Source organism: Galendromus occidentalis, unplaced genomic scaffold (genome assembly GCF_000255335.2).
Source record: "Galendromus occidentalis unplaced genomic scaffold, Mocc_1.1 scf7180000077213, whole genome shotgun sequence".
NCBI classification, from domain to species: Eukaryota; Metazoa; Arthropoda; class Arachnida; order Mesostigmata; family Phytoseiidae; genus Galendromus; species Galendromus occidentalis.
This window is the reverse complement of record NW_003805201.1, coordinates 512,882-528,025: the sequence shown is the minus strand read 5'-3', so window position 1 is coordinate 528,025 and position 15,144 is coordinate 512,882. Positions and strand designations below refer to the sequence as shown.

The following is a 15,144-nucleotide window of genomic DNA, read 5'->3' as shown; positions in this document are numbered from 1 at the left end:
TTTATTAATGATCTCATCTTATCTTTCCGTCGGCAACATTGGTGGAAAAATCGCATTGACAACGAGAGCTGGGGGCTTGCAGGAAGCAATTGAGGGGTCTCTGCCGCGGAGCGAGTCGGTTGGGGTCCAAGCGCTGGGGATCTTTTGAGTCAAAATCGATAATTCGGGCAGCCGTGCTCGTGTGACTGTTGTGGGGTATTCCGGGCCTGTTCGACATGCGGCGATCGGGATATGTGTACAAGAGTGGAATGCGTGGACGGGGAAGATACATCGAGCGCACATTTTTTTCCGAGGCGAAATCGCAGTTTCCGGTTTTTCCAGCCGGGAGACGAAGTTCCTAACGAGGTTCATGAACTTCATAGTTCATCGCTGGTTTTGACCGTCGATCGCGACTCGGCACTGAAGAGTGTATCACAGAAATTTTGTCGCGGATGCCCCGAAACTGTATGAGGGGAATCGTCGAAAATGAAAACCTTTTTGTTCAGCGCATCGAATGCCGGCAGACTGACTCCTCTGAACGACGGCTGTTTCGCAGTCTTCGCGAATTCGACTAGCATTTCGATGGCTGCCATGCTGTAAGAAACATCTTCAGGAGCTAAATCATCGAAACTCTCAAAAAACGACCCCAGCATATGGTAAAATGGTATACCGTGGTACGCGCCGAAAGCCCACGGGTCAGCTCCGACGGTCGACGATACAGTTTTTCGTTCCCAGAAATAATGGTAGACCATGGAGTACTTCGAGTAAACCGCTGCGAACTTGGTCACTGGACAAACGAATAGGCTGTCTCCAATGAAGTCCGCTGTAGCGTTTCGGTACGCAAAGGTATCCATGTCGTCAGAGAGCTCGTAGGCAGACATGATCGAGTCGACTGGAAACTCGGGGACGAAATGCCATTCGCAGATGTTTCTCATCAAACCGAGAGTTTGCTCGAGTGTCGCGAGCTCGGGTAAGGGCTCGTTGACGCGTTCCGTCATGAGGAATGCTCCCTCCTTCGCTGAGTCGCCGATGATGATGGGTACATGATTGAAGTTCTCGGCTGCGGTCGCCAAGAGTTCCTCGAGGGATCCATCACCGATGAATTCATTCGATTGAGTTGGTCGGAAAACATACGTCTGGCTGACCGCGAATTCTTGTTGGAGTTCCAGGAGCAGCGACGCATCGAGATTCTTCAGGCATTCTACGATTTCCTCTACGGTCGAGTTCGAGCACGAGACGCTATTGGCGATCTTCGTAGCTCTCTCGGCAGAGTCTTCGATCGTATCGCCGAGCGCAACGATCCCGGCGTCAAGAACCGCAGCGTGGAAGAGTCCCCTTGAATGGGGCGACATAAGATGCGCTGATATTGAGAACGAGCCAGCGCTGACCCCGATGAGCAGAACTCTTTCCGGATCACCACCGAAATTGCGCACGTTGTCTCTCACCCATTCGAGGACGAGAAGCTGGTCCCAATGTCCTTGATGACCGGGAGCCTCTTCGATACCAAGGTCCAGGAAGCCGAATACACCGAGGCGGTAATTGAAATTTATCACGATGACGTCTCCAAGCGCACTCAAGCTTCCGCCTCGCCAATCATGTTCGCTCCCATCCCCTGCGACGTAACCGCCTCCGTGGAAGACGACCACGACAGCTTTTGAATCTTTCGCTGTCGTTCCCTTGGGTCTCCATAAATTTAGGAAGAGACAGTCCTCACTGAAGTTGAATGTCTCCGTTGTGAACATTCCGAACTCCGCTGTGCACCCCGGTGCATAGCTCGATGCATTCAGGGTCCCCTTCAATTGCAATGGAACCGGCTTCTTGAAGCGGAGTTCACCGATCGGAGGCTCAGCGTAAGGGATACCGAGGAACTCTTCCACTACTGTTTTCGTGTAAGAGAACACGTGGAAATGGCCGAAAACATCTTGATCGTGAAGACGGGAAACTGGTTGATCTCCTACGGCTAGAGCGAGCAAACCGGTGGCTATCAGCATCGTTGGCGGTGGCCTAACGACGCTTAAGACACAACCCAGCCTTCCTAACCGTCGAATTGAAGCATGTGACGGTCGTAAAGAACTAACTTTCCACCTTCTCGACGCAGAAACTCTGGAGAGAGGTCTAGAGGACCCCTCCCCTCTACGTGAACTGGTTTGGAAGTTCTATAAAGACCATCATCGACCTTCCACGATAAGGTATTGTTCGCCCTGAGCTCAGTGTGCCTCAGTCAGACATTTGGCCCATGAGAGTCCGGGGACTGATTTCTCCCCAAGCTCTCCCCCCCCCGGATCAGGATAATCTGCGTTTTGTTGAATATTGTAATATGAGTTGAGCTTCTATTCAGCCTGACATTCTTCCGCCGAGAACGAGAAACGCGTCCGGCGGCGGACATGGCTCCAGGAAGCGGACTAGAAAACCGGACAAGAAGATTTGGGAACATTGGTTCCATTCTGAAATTCTGGCACTTCATCCTCTGGAACGGAGATCCGAATTGAGCTGCATAGAAGTAAACGCTCTCAAGCTCTGCTCAGTAAGACCAGGCCGGCGGTCCGATAATAAATTCTCGTGCATTGAAAACGACTTATCTACCTTAGCATTTGAGAGGAACACAAACCTATCAACTGTGAATCTATCTCCGAAATTCCCGGGGAGCGTTCGAAATCGGGGTTCCTCCCGGAGGTTTCTGTGAGTCTGCCTCGGAACGTCCGCTCGGACCGGACTAGACTGAGCGCGGAACTTCCAGCTGTCTTCCAAGCGGTACATTCGGGATTCAAGCTTACTGAGCGCTCTGGGAATCGTGGCGAATTTCGATATTCGATCGAGCTGGACCGCCAGTTCCGGATCGCTTGTGTTCTGAGTTCTGAAGCGGAGTTTCGACTGGAATATGATAGTTGGGAGGCCCTTGCTTCCCAATAGGCCAGTCTGATCGAAAGATTCTCAGAAATTCCGCTGCTTCCGCAAAAATCCGGCTAAATAGAAGCTCTAATAATGAGCCATCAGAGCTCAGCAGGCTCCATCTTTGCAGGTCGCGCAGAGATCGAGCGATGATCTCCAGCGGATCCCGTCCGGTTTGACCGGATGAACGCCAGCAACGACCGGCTAGCGTGGGCTTCTCTACCTAACGCCGCGCTAAGTTCTAGTCAGAGAAGACGATTCCATTGTTCCACTATCGGGGTCGGCGATATTGGATTGCGGAGCCATTCATGGACTGTGGGAGGAGCTCTATCGATCGATGGAGAAGTGTCATCCGTCCTATATTGAATCAAGGAATTTGCTCAAAACTTGGGGATTTCACGCGCGTCGATCCCATCTGGCATTTTCGAAAAGATTCGGCCTTCATGGTAATTTTCCAATTCCCGTGGTTTCTGCTGAGGGTAACAGTCCAGAACAGGCTTGGGTCTCGAGTTCGCTCGATTGATTCCGAGATTCTGATTCTGCAATCGCACTCCCTCAGAATGGATTTTCCGAGGCGAAGAGCGCTATGATCGGCTCCACGAATCCGCGCGTCGGAGGTCAATTTGATTTCTCTGTAAGCTGGAGTACCGCGAAACTTTGGGGAAATCGAGTGAAACAGCCAGGATATATCGCTCGGATCGTCAGAAAATTCTGACCCGACACGCGAAGTCTGCAACAAAGACCTCTTCCGCTATAGATGACATTTTCGTGATGTCGAGAATCAAAGCGCACTCGGGAAATTATCCTGAGCCACCATACATATATATCATGAACTCTCTGGCAATTCTTTCATTGCGGATAACGTCGGAGCTTCGCTGCAATGAAGCTCGTTTCCATGATCCTGCTCTTGGCGTGTTTGAGTTCCTTGTCCGAGGGTCAAATGTCCAGCAAAGGGGGATTGTTGGGCCATCTGCACGACACATTGTCATCGAGCGGCGCCACTGTTGGTGAGTCCAGACGGTTTCCCCTAATTTCATCCCCGGGTAAATCCGGGAGCCCTGGAGGCTTTGACAGGTACGAGGAGCTTCGGGCTGAAATGAGATACAAGTATGAATGATGTGTGTATTCCAGATAGAGTTCTCAAAGGTGTGAATAATGCCGTCGGAGGTATCAGCGTGCAAAGGGGCATCGGCGGTCTGACTTCGGCTCTCGGAAAATAGACTGCAGAGGCTGCAAAACTTGAGAGAGGTGAAGACTCTGCAATCAATAAAGGTGCCGTTTTCGAGGTTCCATACCTATTTGAGAACTCACTTCGATTCACAACTCTCCATGACCCCCCTGCAGAGAGGAGCTCATGGGTTAAGGCTGGAGGGATAATTTCTTTCTTTATTCGGAAATCGAGGGAAAAATAGTTCACATACATATATCTTTCCATATCGTCGGTATGTTTCCCTGGAAGAGGTCTCGACTCATCTGTCCATGCATGCAGACCAAAGCGAACGACGTGCTCTAGATCTTTTACTTACACGCCACGTTCGACTTTCTCCGTACCGTCATCAAGTTGTCTGCATTCGACTCGGGTCCGCGGAACGGGTGTCTCGCTTATCGAATCCCCGATCAATCATCTGAAGTTGTCCTCAGACAGGTCTGTGATACTTAGCAATCAGATTTCCGAATCTCACTGAATGGCGTGAATGTAGAATCTCGAAACACAGAGCATCCAAATCTGAATCCGATCCTCCAACTGAGTCGATGCTTCCTCTTAGATTGCCATTGTGACATCGCCGCATCATCGTCGATACCCCGCCAGCGATGGAGATTTCAGCGTACCCACTCCCGTATGTTCCGTGCGATTTTTTGGAGACCTCCTATGAGCTCGACAGTTTCGCTGAGCCTGAGGAAGAGAATACGCAGCGAGTGATCTACTTCTTCACACCGAGGCACCACGACGCGGTCAAACCCGCCATAAAGGATGTGGTCAAGGGCCCTGATGCGACCAAAGCCGGCTTCATCTGCTCCTCGGAAGTCGTTTATTCGAATGTGAATAGAGATCCGATCATCGATGTCACTGGGGATATGGCAGCGTACATCCGCTTCTACGACCATCCGCGGATGCAAGTGTATCCTCTCGGGAGTCCCGAAGCCTTGTCGGTGAATCCCGACGACGTGAAGTGCGTCTTCTTGTTCGGCTCCCGACAATGGAACGGTGAACTGCGCGGTCGCTGCGCCGACCTCAGCTTAGGCGTCAGAGTGCATGAGAAGTTTTTCAACAACCTCCTGGACGATAATGAGCTCGTACTGTCGCGATTGAGAAACGTTCCGGTAATCGGAGGTGAGCCCACTCGTCCATCGCTGAGTGTCAGTCCCAGAGGTTTCATCGTGACCGGAGGGAGATTCGAAGTGAGCAGTGTTCACGTCGAAGACGAAAGGAGCGCAGGTCAGAAATTCCATCAGTTGAAAGAAGCTGTTGACGCGTGCGCCAGACGCATGTATCGACCGAAGTCCTTCGGGTTTGTCTTCGGAGCCTTCGGCTCGTTCATGCGACACGAAAGTCATTATATGAGCACAGATATGTGGAGGAAGCTCCAGAACGAGTTTCCTTTTACTCAATTCATCGGTTGCGCCACGGAATGCGTATACACTGATGTTCATACGAAACTCGAAAAAGTAACACTCGTCAGTATCGTCACCATCGACGATTGAGAGCTACAGCTCGAGGAGCTGTTTGTTCTGATTTATCGAATCTACGACCGAGGCAGAGTCGAAATGCGCTCTTATCCATTGGAAGTAGCCAATGGTTATTTCCTGGACCCCGCTGCCTTCATAAAATTTAGTCCGAGAATTTAGGGGCAAGACCTGTCTCTCTAGTACGGGAGGTGAGCCCGAATTGAGGAGGATTGTTTTTTGTATATATACTTTTACAAAGTCGTCTACGCCGATGAGGCGTATTTCATTAAAAACGTCGAAGGTATCAATTCTCTTCGAGGCATATCAGAGCTCTATCCAAATAAAATTGTGAATCGTGGTCGATCGAATATCGCCAATTGTTTCCTTCGGGCGATAGCTGGGACACAAACTTAATCCCAAGGAGATCCATGCTGATCAGCGTGAAACTCCAGAAGGATCACCAGAGGGTGTGATTCACTGGAGGTTTTCGCCTCTTCCGACGGGTTCGCAGAGCGTAATACTCGCTGATTGGATATTCCGGACGGAAGAGCCTCCTCAGGCCCAGCTAAGGGGTGGGAAGGGACCGACAGGTTCTCGTTCCCTTTCCGCAGAACCCGGAAGATTGGGATGAACTGGAATATTCTAGTTTTCGCATTAGGAGCCCGGAAACGCCGTCTCCTAGGAACTGGAGTTCACCTCTGAAATGGAAGACTCGTATCCGGGCCCATGAGCTCACTCAGTAGGGTGTTGCATATCCAGGCTTCTCGATATGGAACTCATTGGGACTCTAACCATGCGCGAGTTTCCGAAGTAGCGAGTGCCGATCTTAGCGTTGGCGTACGGCGTGGCGCTTCCTTCTCCAGCGAATCGTCGATGCTCCGTGAAGCGCCAATGAGCGCCCGATTGGGAGAAAGCGGAACCTCGGGACCAAGTTGCAGAACTCGCTCGAGTCTCACTTGGCCATTCTGAAAGGGCCCTCCGTGACTTCATCATTCAAAGCCGAAACGGAACGAATCTCGTCACCCCCGCAGGGTTGAAGACTTCCTAATGAATTCTCTCATCACATAAGCCGCGAGACGATCAAATTCTTGATGGAATCTGACTTCAAATCCGGGAACGATTGTCCACGGATCTCATACAGCTCGGAATCGCAAAGACTCTGGATCCGTTCATGGTCGCTCGAAATTGGATTATGGCCTCGAAGCACCGAGAGCACTCTATCGCTCGAATCATTCGATCTTCGGGAGACTCCCCAAATATCTATAACAATCATCTCAAGCATTTAGACTTCCAATTCCTGAATCATCTGAATCTTCAAACCCCTAAGTTTTTTTGTATCACGAGTCGAATAGCTCCTCCCATTCAACTGCAAATTGTCTGCGTGATGATCTGGGCGATTCGCTCGGATATCGTGATATTTGCTCCGCGACCTCTATTCAGGCCTACTCCGATCGAATTTTGGCTCTAGTTCGCTATATCAACATCATAGAGCTGCTGCATCTCTCAGTGTCACTAGCAAGAATTTTCTCTGCGGACGCGATTTTCCCGATCCCCGCTGTGGATCCCGATGGTCCGAGTATTCATGGTGCCCACGACGGTCCGAGTATTCACAAGAACCGCCGCTGGCAGTCTGGGCGAACAAGTGAACAGCTGTTTGTCCAGTCTTCGAGCTCCGGAGGGTAAGTGATCGGAAGACGAGCATCAATCGCGACGTGACCGAATCTCACCTCGCCACCCACGCAGTCCTTGATTCCTGCCGAAAGAGGAAACCCTCAGGATTCTCGGACCAAAGTCTCGAGTCCGGAATGACCTAACCCCGATTGAATCTCCGTATCGGACGGGTGCAATTTTTCTGAAGTTTTTGAGAAAGACTACTCCGCGGTGTAGATGCCATCCTGCGAGAGATGGCCATGCAAAGCAACGTAGCCAATCTGAACGTCGATTTCGGGTAGAGCTCATTAGCCGTCACGCGACATGCAGGCAGCTGAGAGGAGGTCCCCTCCGTGAATTTTGGCTCTAATGAGGAATGGATGACGGGTGAAGAGACGGGACGCAAATAATCCGAAATCCCTCGGTACGGCCTTTGTTTGCATGACAAGGAGCACGTCGGGAATCATCATCGGAACCGTCACTATGAAATTGAAAGTTTTAGTCCGTGGAGAGAATTCCACCATGCGGTTTATCGTGGCGCCGTTCCCTGTGCTCCTCCTTTGCGAATCATTCAATGTTCAGAGAGCCGGGAAGTTGTCGGAAGAGCTCGTTGTGGAGAAAGCAGCGTTCGATGCCTTGAATAGAGCAGCTGAAGCTGATTGTGGAGTTCCTCAGAAATTCGAGGGAGTCGCCGATGAGCGATAAGTTCGAACCGCCTCGACTCCGTTTCTCAAGTCCGTAACTGGAGCCGCGGGTGGGATCGACTCATAACTTACGTATTGAAGCTCATGTTTATCCGGGTGTTGACATGAGACATGCATGGAGTCACGCGTGATTGGAGAATGTTCGGTCGCCTTCTGCGGCGAGCCGACGCAAGCTCTTTCCGGCTAGGTGCGTTTGCTCTTCATACAGTGATCGTCATCGCGGCAATCACCGGACTCCTACAATCACCGGAGTTTCAAATGGCGCCATTGGAGGTCTGATGCAGGGCCTGTCCTCCATTCCCGTTCAGGATGCATTGAGGCGAGTCGAAGGAGCCACGGGACTGTGAAAACCTTCTCCTCGATCCACAATGAAAACCTGAGAGTGCATCGGAACAAAAAACTCGTGCGCCTCAGAATACTTTTTCGTTCCGATCCCCTTGGTGCATCTCGTCCGGTGGAAGTAAAGCCCGGGACATCGTGAAAGAGACCGCGCTAGTTTCCTGGAGGAAGGCTTCTTTCCCTTGCTCGGTCACAGCGCACCTGAAGCTGACTATGATAGAGCTTCGCAATGATGAGCGATTTCCGTCTTTTCGTTCGCTCTCAATCCGTGAAACTTCCTTCTCCCTCCGGCGATCTATCTGACCGCCAAAAGCAAAGGTCTGATGCTTAGACATCTGTCTGGTGATTCGTGCTCACTGTGTAGAGCAGAGTCGCCTCCTCACCGAACAAGGCAGACCATCCTTACCACTATTACCGCAGCGCGCGGCGCCGCGCCGTAGTTGCCAGCAGCCATCTTTGTTGTTAGCCGTGTGGAGTTCTTCGAGAGGAACTTTGCTTCTTGCGAGTGTTCTCCGAGGACCCCATACCCTCCCGACGGGAAATGAGGCGTGATTTCGTCAAACTCGAGTTGAACAGGGCCTCGTGGGAGGTTCCCTCTTGTTATGTCAATCTCCAGGCCATCGGGGCTGGGGCGTACGGCCAAGTCTGGTGAGTAGAGTGTCTCAAGGCCGTCAGTTGAACGTTCACACACAAACTCTCGATCGCACACCTTCAATGGCCTTTTTTTTACGTTGGACTTCGCTTGAATGATCGGCTTTCGTCGCGGCACTCGCAAAATGAGTTCCGGTCCCGAGCGGATAGACTGGGACAGGAGTCCCGAGGATTCTCCGCCCGCCTTACCTCGAAGAGCGGAGAGGACTGCAAGGTGACAGGGAAAGTTCCGGAGCGCTTCCGGAGCTCCCGCGGAGGAAAGATTCCGAATCAATATGACGAGCCATGGAAAGACTGAATAAAATGGATATTTTTCGGGCAACGAAGTCTACTCGGCATGGATTCCATGAGATTAAGATATCGAATGGAATCCGTCTCCTCGATCGGCTATCCGTTTTGCTCAGAATTCGGCCGAGCTAAAAGGATGAGAGCTTTCCCTGAGCTGCAACATTATGGCTTGATCAATCGACATTGGGAACCCCTAATCTCCCATATTTCAGTTCGGCTTTCTGCGTGAAACGGAACGAATCCGTCGCTATCAAAAAGCTCTCCAGGCCTTTCCAGAGCGCAGTTCATGCCAAACGCACATACCGGGAAATTTTCCTGCTCCGACACATGCATCATGAAAACGTGAGCTCTGAAAATCCAGCCGAGTACTATTACTGAGCATAATCCCCTCTCCTCAGAGCATGTCCGAGCAAACCGAATCAAGCGATTCACTCAAGGGTCTTTTTTCCCCAGGTTATTGGACTGCTCGACCTCTTCTCACCGGCGACAAACCTAGCTTCATTCCAGGACGTCTATCTCGTCAATCACAAGATGGGGTCAGATCTGAACAACATCATCAAAACTCAGAAACTGCACGAAGAGCACATCCAATTCCTGGTTTATCAGATTCTTCGAGGTCTGAAATATATACATTCGGCAGGAATCATTCACAGGGTATGTTTAGATAGTTGTAGCCACGGCCGGTGAACCCATCACCGCCATCATCATCGCACGATCGGTGTACCTTTGCTTAGAACACGTAACAAGAGACTTCATCAACACTACCACTGTATCTCACTGTCATCGGCCGATTCTGGTGCTAATGTAAACTACGCCACCGCGGCACGTTCCACAATATCATGAGTTCAGGATAATGACATCAGACCCGATTCGCAGGATCTGAAACCCTCGAACATCGCGGTGAACGAAGACTGCGAATTGAAAATCCTCGATTTCGGACTTGCGCGACAGGCCGAGTTCGAAATGACAGGTTACGTCGCCACACGGTGGTACCGGGCGCCGGAAATCATGCTCAACTGGATGAGATATTCACAAACCGGTGAGTCCGGAGCGGATTTCGAAAAATGTGCAAATCTCATCCCTCATATCAGGAATGAAAATTAGTGAAGAATGCATTCTGACCATGATCAGGAGATTTCCCTGACTCATTCTCAAAGGAACTTGATTCCTCCCGCAGTTGACATCTGGTCCGTCGGCTGCATTATGGCGGAGCTCATTACGTCGAAAACTCTGTTTCCAGGGAATAATCGTAAGCAAGCTGATACTGTATGAAAGAAAGCCTGATTCCGAATTAATAATGCTTATCGAATTCGCTAATCGTCGCCCATGCACTGATTTGAATTTATGTCCATTGATTTGCGTGTCGCCGAATACTCTATCGACTTCAAGATACAGACGCATTTTTGAAATCCGAAAGCATGTCGAGATTTTTTGACCGGATCGGCCGATTCCTTTTCCGTGTGACTCATGCGAGAATCGATTCTCTGATTCCTCTGTATACCCGACACTATGACTTGTGTGGCCGACTAACAACTGACAGCATCCGCGTGCTCCCTCTCCAGACATCCACCAGCTCAATGTCATCATCAAGCATCTCGGAACTCCGTCTCAAGAGTTCATAAATCGGATTCAATCTGAGAGCGTAAGTCATCATCTTATCTTCCTGACGCTAAGACCGTTTTCCTCACGACTCGATGTCGCTCCAGAGTGAGATAAACCCGCGGAGAACGCTCCGGACATTGATCACCCATGCGTTGTCTATAGTGATGCGGATCGAGTAGGCTCCGTATGAAGTATTCATTTCTAGTCCACATTCGAGAGAAACACGCTTCTATTGCTGGAGAGCGGGTGAAAGCTCAAGGATATGCGTGAAGCTTGGCGTAGACTATGGGAGGGATGAGTTCCAGGCCCCGAGAGCAAAATCGTTGCGTTGAGTTCGGGCTCCCTTGAAGTTTGCCGTGATTTTCAGTGATTAATTCGCTTGGAGAACGCATTTCGATTTTTCCCTCCCTGCCAGAGTTTCATATGTCTCTCCTCGAACTCGTAGATATCGACCAGCTGACGAAGATCATGCGCATCACTGGAACTCCGGACGAAAGGTTGCTGATGAAAATGCAATCTGAAGAGGTAAAGCTCCACGGGCGAGTTTGATCCTAGTCGCGAGATCTCGAAAGAGCTCTATTTTTCCCCGAAGATGAGTTCTCAAGTCTCTAGCGAGGAGGGAGATTCGTGTCGCGGTTCTTCCTGGGAAATGACGTAATCCAACCTTGTCGAGGTGGCCGAGCCGCGACACCAGAAGAATAGTTCGAATTTTTCATCTGGCTTCCCAGGCACGTCGACGTCGTCTACTTCCCCGAGCTGCCGACCATCGTCGGAGGAGGGAACTGATAGAGTCGAGATCGTGAGCGAGAAGTCCGTTCAAGATCGGACTAAAGTTAAGTTCTCTTTCCAGGCACGCGAATATATCCGTAAACTACCGCAAGTGAAGAAGAAGGACTTTAAGCAATTGTTCAGCGGGTCGAGCCCTGCAGGTGAGTCGAATAGGATGCCATACAGCGGATGGAATCTCCGTCGAAAATGAATCAGAACTCTGTGACTTCCCCGAAGGATAGTCCCACACCGAAGTCTATATCGATCTCGGGCACGAAAAGCGAGAATATTGCAACTAGATCACTTCTCACTGGGAATCGATTCCTTCCCGCAGCGATCGACCTCATGGAAAAAATGCTCGAGCTGGATGCTGACAAAAGACCGACCGCGGCTGAAGCCCTTCAACACCCTTACCTTGATAAGCTCCACGATCCTGAGGACGAACCAACGGCCATACCAGTTGATATGACTTTCGAGGACCAAGACCTCAGCCTCGAACAATGGAGAAGTGAGTATATTCTAAATAGTCGACCTCAACGGCCGTTGAACTCGGAATTCCTCGTGGGATGCTTCCGGATGAGCAGAGCTTGAAAAAAAGCTCTGGTTGCGAGCGAGGGATGATTCTCGAGGATTCCCCACGGTCCCCATCAGCAATCCGGATTCAATTCTCCGATTTTCTCTTCCAAGTGATGTGCTATGAGGAAGTATGCGGATTCGTGCCACATCAACCACCAGTGGAGATTTGACGATTTCAACAGACGGAACTTTGGGAAGTTCCTCCACTGGGAGCAGCAAACTTGCCAGAACTTTGTTGAAAATCGAGTCTGCCGCCAAATAATGTGTAAATCCCAATGAGCAGCAAGATGCTCTGTGTATAGAACGTGAAGAGGACGATTCCGTCCCTGAGGAATCCTCCACGAGCCTGGACTCATTTTCGCGGTCTCGGGGCGCGGAGGAAAGAGGAGGGTGCGAGCTTAGACAAATCGGAAGAATAAATTCCGGTTTCACCGGGAGCCTCGGCTTGGGCGAATTCCTTTAATTCATCATCAAGTATTTACACGGAGGGGCTCATCTGGATTATTAACAAAAAGTACACGAGTGGTCGATCTCATCTTCCCATGACGTGGTCAAAGGCCGATGAGGATCGCTGCCGCCCTTTCGTTTTTTGCTCGAGACAAGCTTCAGGTCTCCATCTCTTGGACTTGGTCTCCTTCGTCGTCTTCATCCTCTTCGACGATGTTTTCATCAACGGCCTTCTGTAGCGGATTAACTTGGTCGTGGTTTCCGTTCGCTTCCTTCGGTTTTGTAGCTGCAGCAGGAAAAAAATCGGAAATAGCACAGTATGAAGCTTCCATTCAACCCACACGCTCATGAGCGAATAGAGAGTCGGGAATGTCAGGCTTTGATATGCACCAACCTTGATCCTGGCCACTTTTCAGGAGCTGAGTGAGTCGTTCCACCTCTTCGAGAGTGGTTGCCTTGGCGAGGGCGTTTTTGAGAGCCTTCTGATCGTCTGTTGTCATTGCGAAGGTGTTCTCCAACTGCGATTCGATGGCATTCCTCTTTAGAATGACGAAAACATACATACAGACATATCGAATTCGAACCCATCTTCGGCGATGGCGATTCGTGAAGATCGCCACAAAATAGCACAGGCATTGCAGCGGACTCACCTTCGCAGGTTCTCCCGGGGTGAAAGTCTTGACTTTTTCAGGCGCCGACTTCTGCCCGATCTCCTTAGCCAAGGCTTCTCCTTTCTTGCCTTTGAAGACTTTCTTGGCTTCCTCCCGCTCCTGAAAAATACGAGTCCATCTTAAGCTGCCGAAACGAAAGGAATCATAATAATAATTCCTACCGCTTGATCGGCAGGATTAGAACACTCAGGGAGCGCAGACTGCTCTGCTAAATCGAGAATCGGAAGCGGAGGGAGTACACGGAGTCTCGACTTCGGATCCCTAAGGTAGACATAGCTGGTTCTGGGGTCGGGATGACATCTTGGTCCCAGGGTCGAAGCGACCTATCGATGATCGAAGGACTCACCGCCATTTTTATGCGCTTGAAATCGAGTATTCTCAGCTGCGGAACTCGGAAGATCACGTAGAGCCGGTAATGTTTCTTGAGGGCGACCGGGTTCTTCAACACCGAGAGAAATCTCAACGTCTTCACTGTCGACAAGGCGTCGAGGTCTCCTAAGTTTCCTACGTTATTGTTTGTCAAAATTAACGTCTCCAGCGAAGGTAGCTGCTCCTCAAGATTATCGGCAATTCGACTGGAATAAAAAATACTCTATGCTAGGAACGAGTATCCGTGGAGGTGTCTCACTGTTCCCCGAATTCGGGAACAAGCCAGCTTCGATCAGTTCAATTGCAGCGCCGGATCCACATCCAAGGAAATGAATGCACGATAAGATGGACACGGCAAAATTAACCCATGAATACCTGATCCTGTTGTTGTTGAGAAGTAAAGATTTGATCCGCTTGAGGTACGGGAACCCTTCCAGTTTCCTTATGTCGTTGTCAGAGAAATCGATTGTGTCAAACTGATCCAAGGTTGCTCCCATGTTCTCGATCTCGGGGATACGGTACCCTGGAACGGAACGCCGTCAAAGACGCATATTTTTCTCCCCCATGGAACGGCTCAGTCGGAGACTTTCATATTGGTTACCCTCATGATACCCCTTAGATTATACGACCGACGACGGCTCATACTCGTGCGTTGTCTGTGATCCGTACGAGATCGTTAATTCGGATTCGAATATTCGAAGTTCGCTCACCTCGAAGATCTAATTGACGTTCTTTTATAGGGTTTATGCTCTGGGGCGCGCCCTGAATGACATCGACGGTTAAGCGGACCATTTTCTATGATTCCCTTACGGTCGCGAAGATGCCGGCACAGCGCAACACAAGTCAGAATGGAACAGACAGCTTCGCACTCGTTATATTTTCTCGTCCGAAATCACCGCTAAGCGTGGCGGGCGCGCAGCGGCCAACCACAACGTATCCACTGTTTATGTTTGGATTATTATTTCCTAGGCCGGAGCAATCGGATGGACGCATTTTCCTGCGCCAGCGTGGTGACGGGCGCACGGGCATTGGCTCTGGGCTATCCTTAGGCGCACGTGCTGGGGTATCCCTTCGCGAGGAGCCGACATACTCGAACCTCTCGTGAATTCCCCCTAGGAAGCCTGAGGACACAGCCGGCCCCGTCTGATTCCCTCCGTGGATATACAGCATTCCATACAGCAATCGATGCGCGACGAATGAAAGAAGCCGCGAGAGATCTCGTGAAGTAAGATTCTGTTCAGCTTCATTAGAGACCGCCTCTCGATCAGTTTCTCCCGTCCACCGACAAAGTATTGAGTGCAGTCACTTTTGCTGGTATGGATACTTTTAATTGGAATCAATCCGATGGGTACCGCGAGTATCGTACGTGCCCGTTTATTGGAGACTGGCCGTCTTTTCGATCTAATCTCCGGAACCAAGCCGTTAATTGCGGAGCGCTCGAACAACAAAATTCATTTCTTCCGAGAATCATAGTTGCAAAAACTTGACTTTGAGCGGAGTGCTCTCCGTTGCCACCACAGCTCGGGGTTCCCAGAATGAGGAAG

General features: G+C 50.5%; 4 protein-coding genes across 4 annotated transcripts; 2 read left to right on the top strand and 2 right to left on the bottom strand.

Moving 5' to 3' along the window:
- Nucleotides 1–356: 356 nt before the first annotated feature.
- Nucleotides 357–1,882, bottom strand: LOC100897971 (cholinesterase 1-like). Its single transcript, XM_018638945.2, has one exon. The coding sequence runs from the start codon at nucleotides 1,719–1,721 to the stop codon at nucleotides 357–359; it is 1,365 nt and encodes a 454-aa protein (XP_018494461.2). The 5' UTR covers nucleotides 1,722–1,882.
- Nucleotides 1,883–4,416: 2,534 nt separating this feature from the next.
- LOC100897826 (uncharacterized) lies at nucleotides 4,417–5,908 on the top strand. Its single transcript, XM_003741891.2, has 2 exons — nucleotides 4,417–4,513; nucleotides 4,635–5,908. Exon 2 carries the CDS (start codon nucleotides 4,681–4,683, stop codon nucleotides 5,569–5,571), a length of 891 nt encoding a protein of 296 aa, XP_003741939.1. The 5' UTR covers nucleotides 4,417–4,513; nucleotides 4,635–4,680; the 3' UTR covers nucleotides 5,572–5,908.
- A 2,765-nt stretch (nucleotides 5,909–8,673) lies between these two features.
- Nucleotides 8,674–12,563, top strand: LOC100905765 (mitogen-activated protein kinase p38b). Its single transcript, XM_018638949.1, has 9 exons — nucleotides 8,674–8,876; nucleotides 9,380–9,509; nucleotides 9,621–9,821; nucleotides 10,044–10,206; nucleotides 10,345–10,416; nucleotides 10,730–10,809; nucleotides 11,620–11,698; nucleotides 11,872–12,045; nucleotides 12,225–12,563. The coding sequence occupies exons 1-9, from the start codon at nucleotides 8,770–8,772 to the stop codon at nucleotides 12,281–12,283; spliced, it is 1,065 nt and encodes a 354-aa protein (XP_018494465.1). The 5' UTR covers nucleotides 8,674–8,769; the 3' UTR covers nucleotides 12,284–12,563.
- A 73-nt stretch (nucleotides 12,564–12,636) lies between these two features.
- On the bottom strand, nucleotides 12,637–14,500 carry LOC100905910 (small nuclear ribonucleoprotein polypeptide A'-like U2A). Its single transcript, XM_003741863.1, has 6 exons — nucleotides 14,311–14,500; nucleotides 13,976–14,123; nucleotides 13,578–13,806; nucleotides 13,211–13,330; nucleotides 12,955–13,078; nucleotides 12,637–12,846 (listed from the first exon to the last, which is right to left on the bottom strand). The coding sequence occupies exons 1-6, from the start codon at nucleotides 14,390–14,392 to the stop codon at nucleotides 12,719–12,721; spliced, it is 831 nt and encodes a 276-aa protein (XP_003741911.1). The 5' UTR covers nucleotides 14,393–14,500; the 3' UTR covers nucleotides 12,637–12,718.
- Between the last annotated feature and the right edge of the window lie 644 nt (nucleotides 14,501–15,144).

Bases quoted from the DNA above. Each gene is read 5' to 3' on its own strand.
- LOC100897971 (XM_018638945.2), bottom strand. From the start codon at position 1,721: ATGTTCACAACGGAGACATTCAACTTCAGTGAGGACTGTCTCTTCCTA.
- LOC100905910 (XM_003741863.1), bottom strand. From the start codon at position 14,392: ATGGTCCGCTTAACCGTCGATGTCATTCAGGGCGCGCCCCAGAGCATA. The intron at 13,807-13,975 runs GTATTCATGGGT...TTTTTATTCCAG, and splicing joins CTCAACAACAACAGGATCAG to TCGAATTGCCGATAATCTTG. The intron at 12,847-12,954 runs GTTGGTGCATAT...TTCCTGCTGCAG, and splicing joins GAAAAGTGGCCAGGATCAAG to CTACAAAACCGAAGGAAGCG.
- LOC100905765 (XM_018638949.1), top strand. From the start codon at position 8,770: ATGAGGCGTGATTTCGTCAAACTCGAGTTGAACAGGGCCTCGTGGGAG. The intron at 8,877-9,379 runs GTGAGTAGAGTG...CCCATATTTCAG, and splicing joins GGGGCGTACGGCCAAGTCTG to TTCGGCTTTCTGCGTGAAAC. The intron at 11,699-11,871 runs GTGAGTCGAATA...TCCTTCCCGCAG, and splicing joins CAGCGGGTCGAGCCCTGCAG to CGATCGACCTCATGGAAAAA.
- LOC100897826 (XM_003741891.2), top strand. From the start codon at position 4,681: ATGGAGATTTCAGCGTACCCACTCCCGTATGTTCCGTGCGATTTTTTG.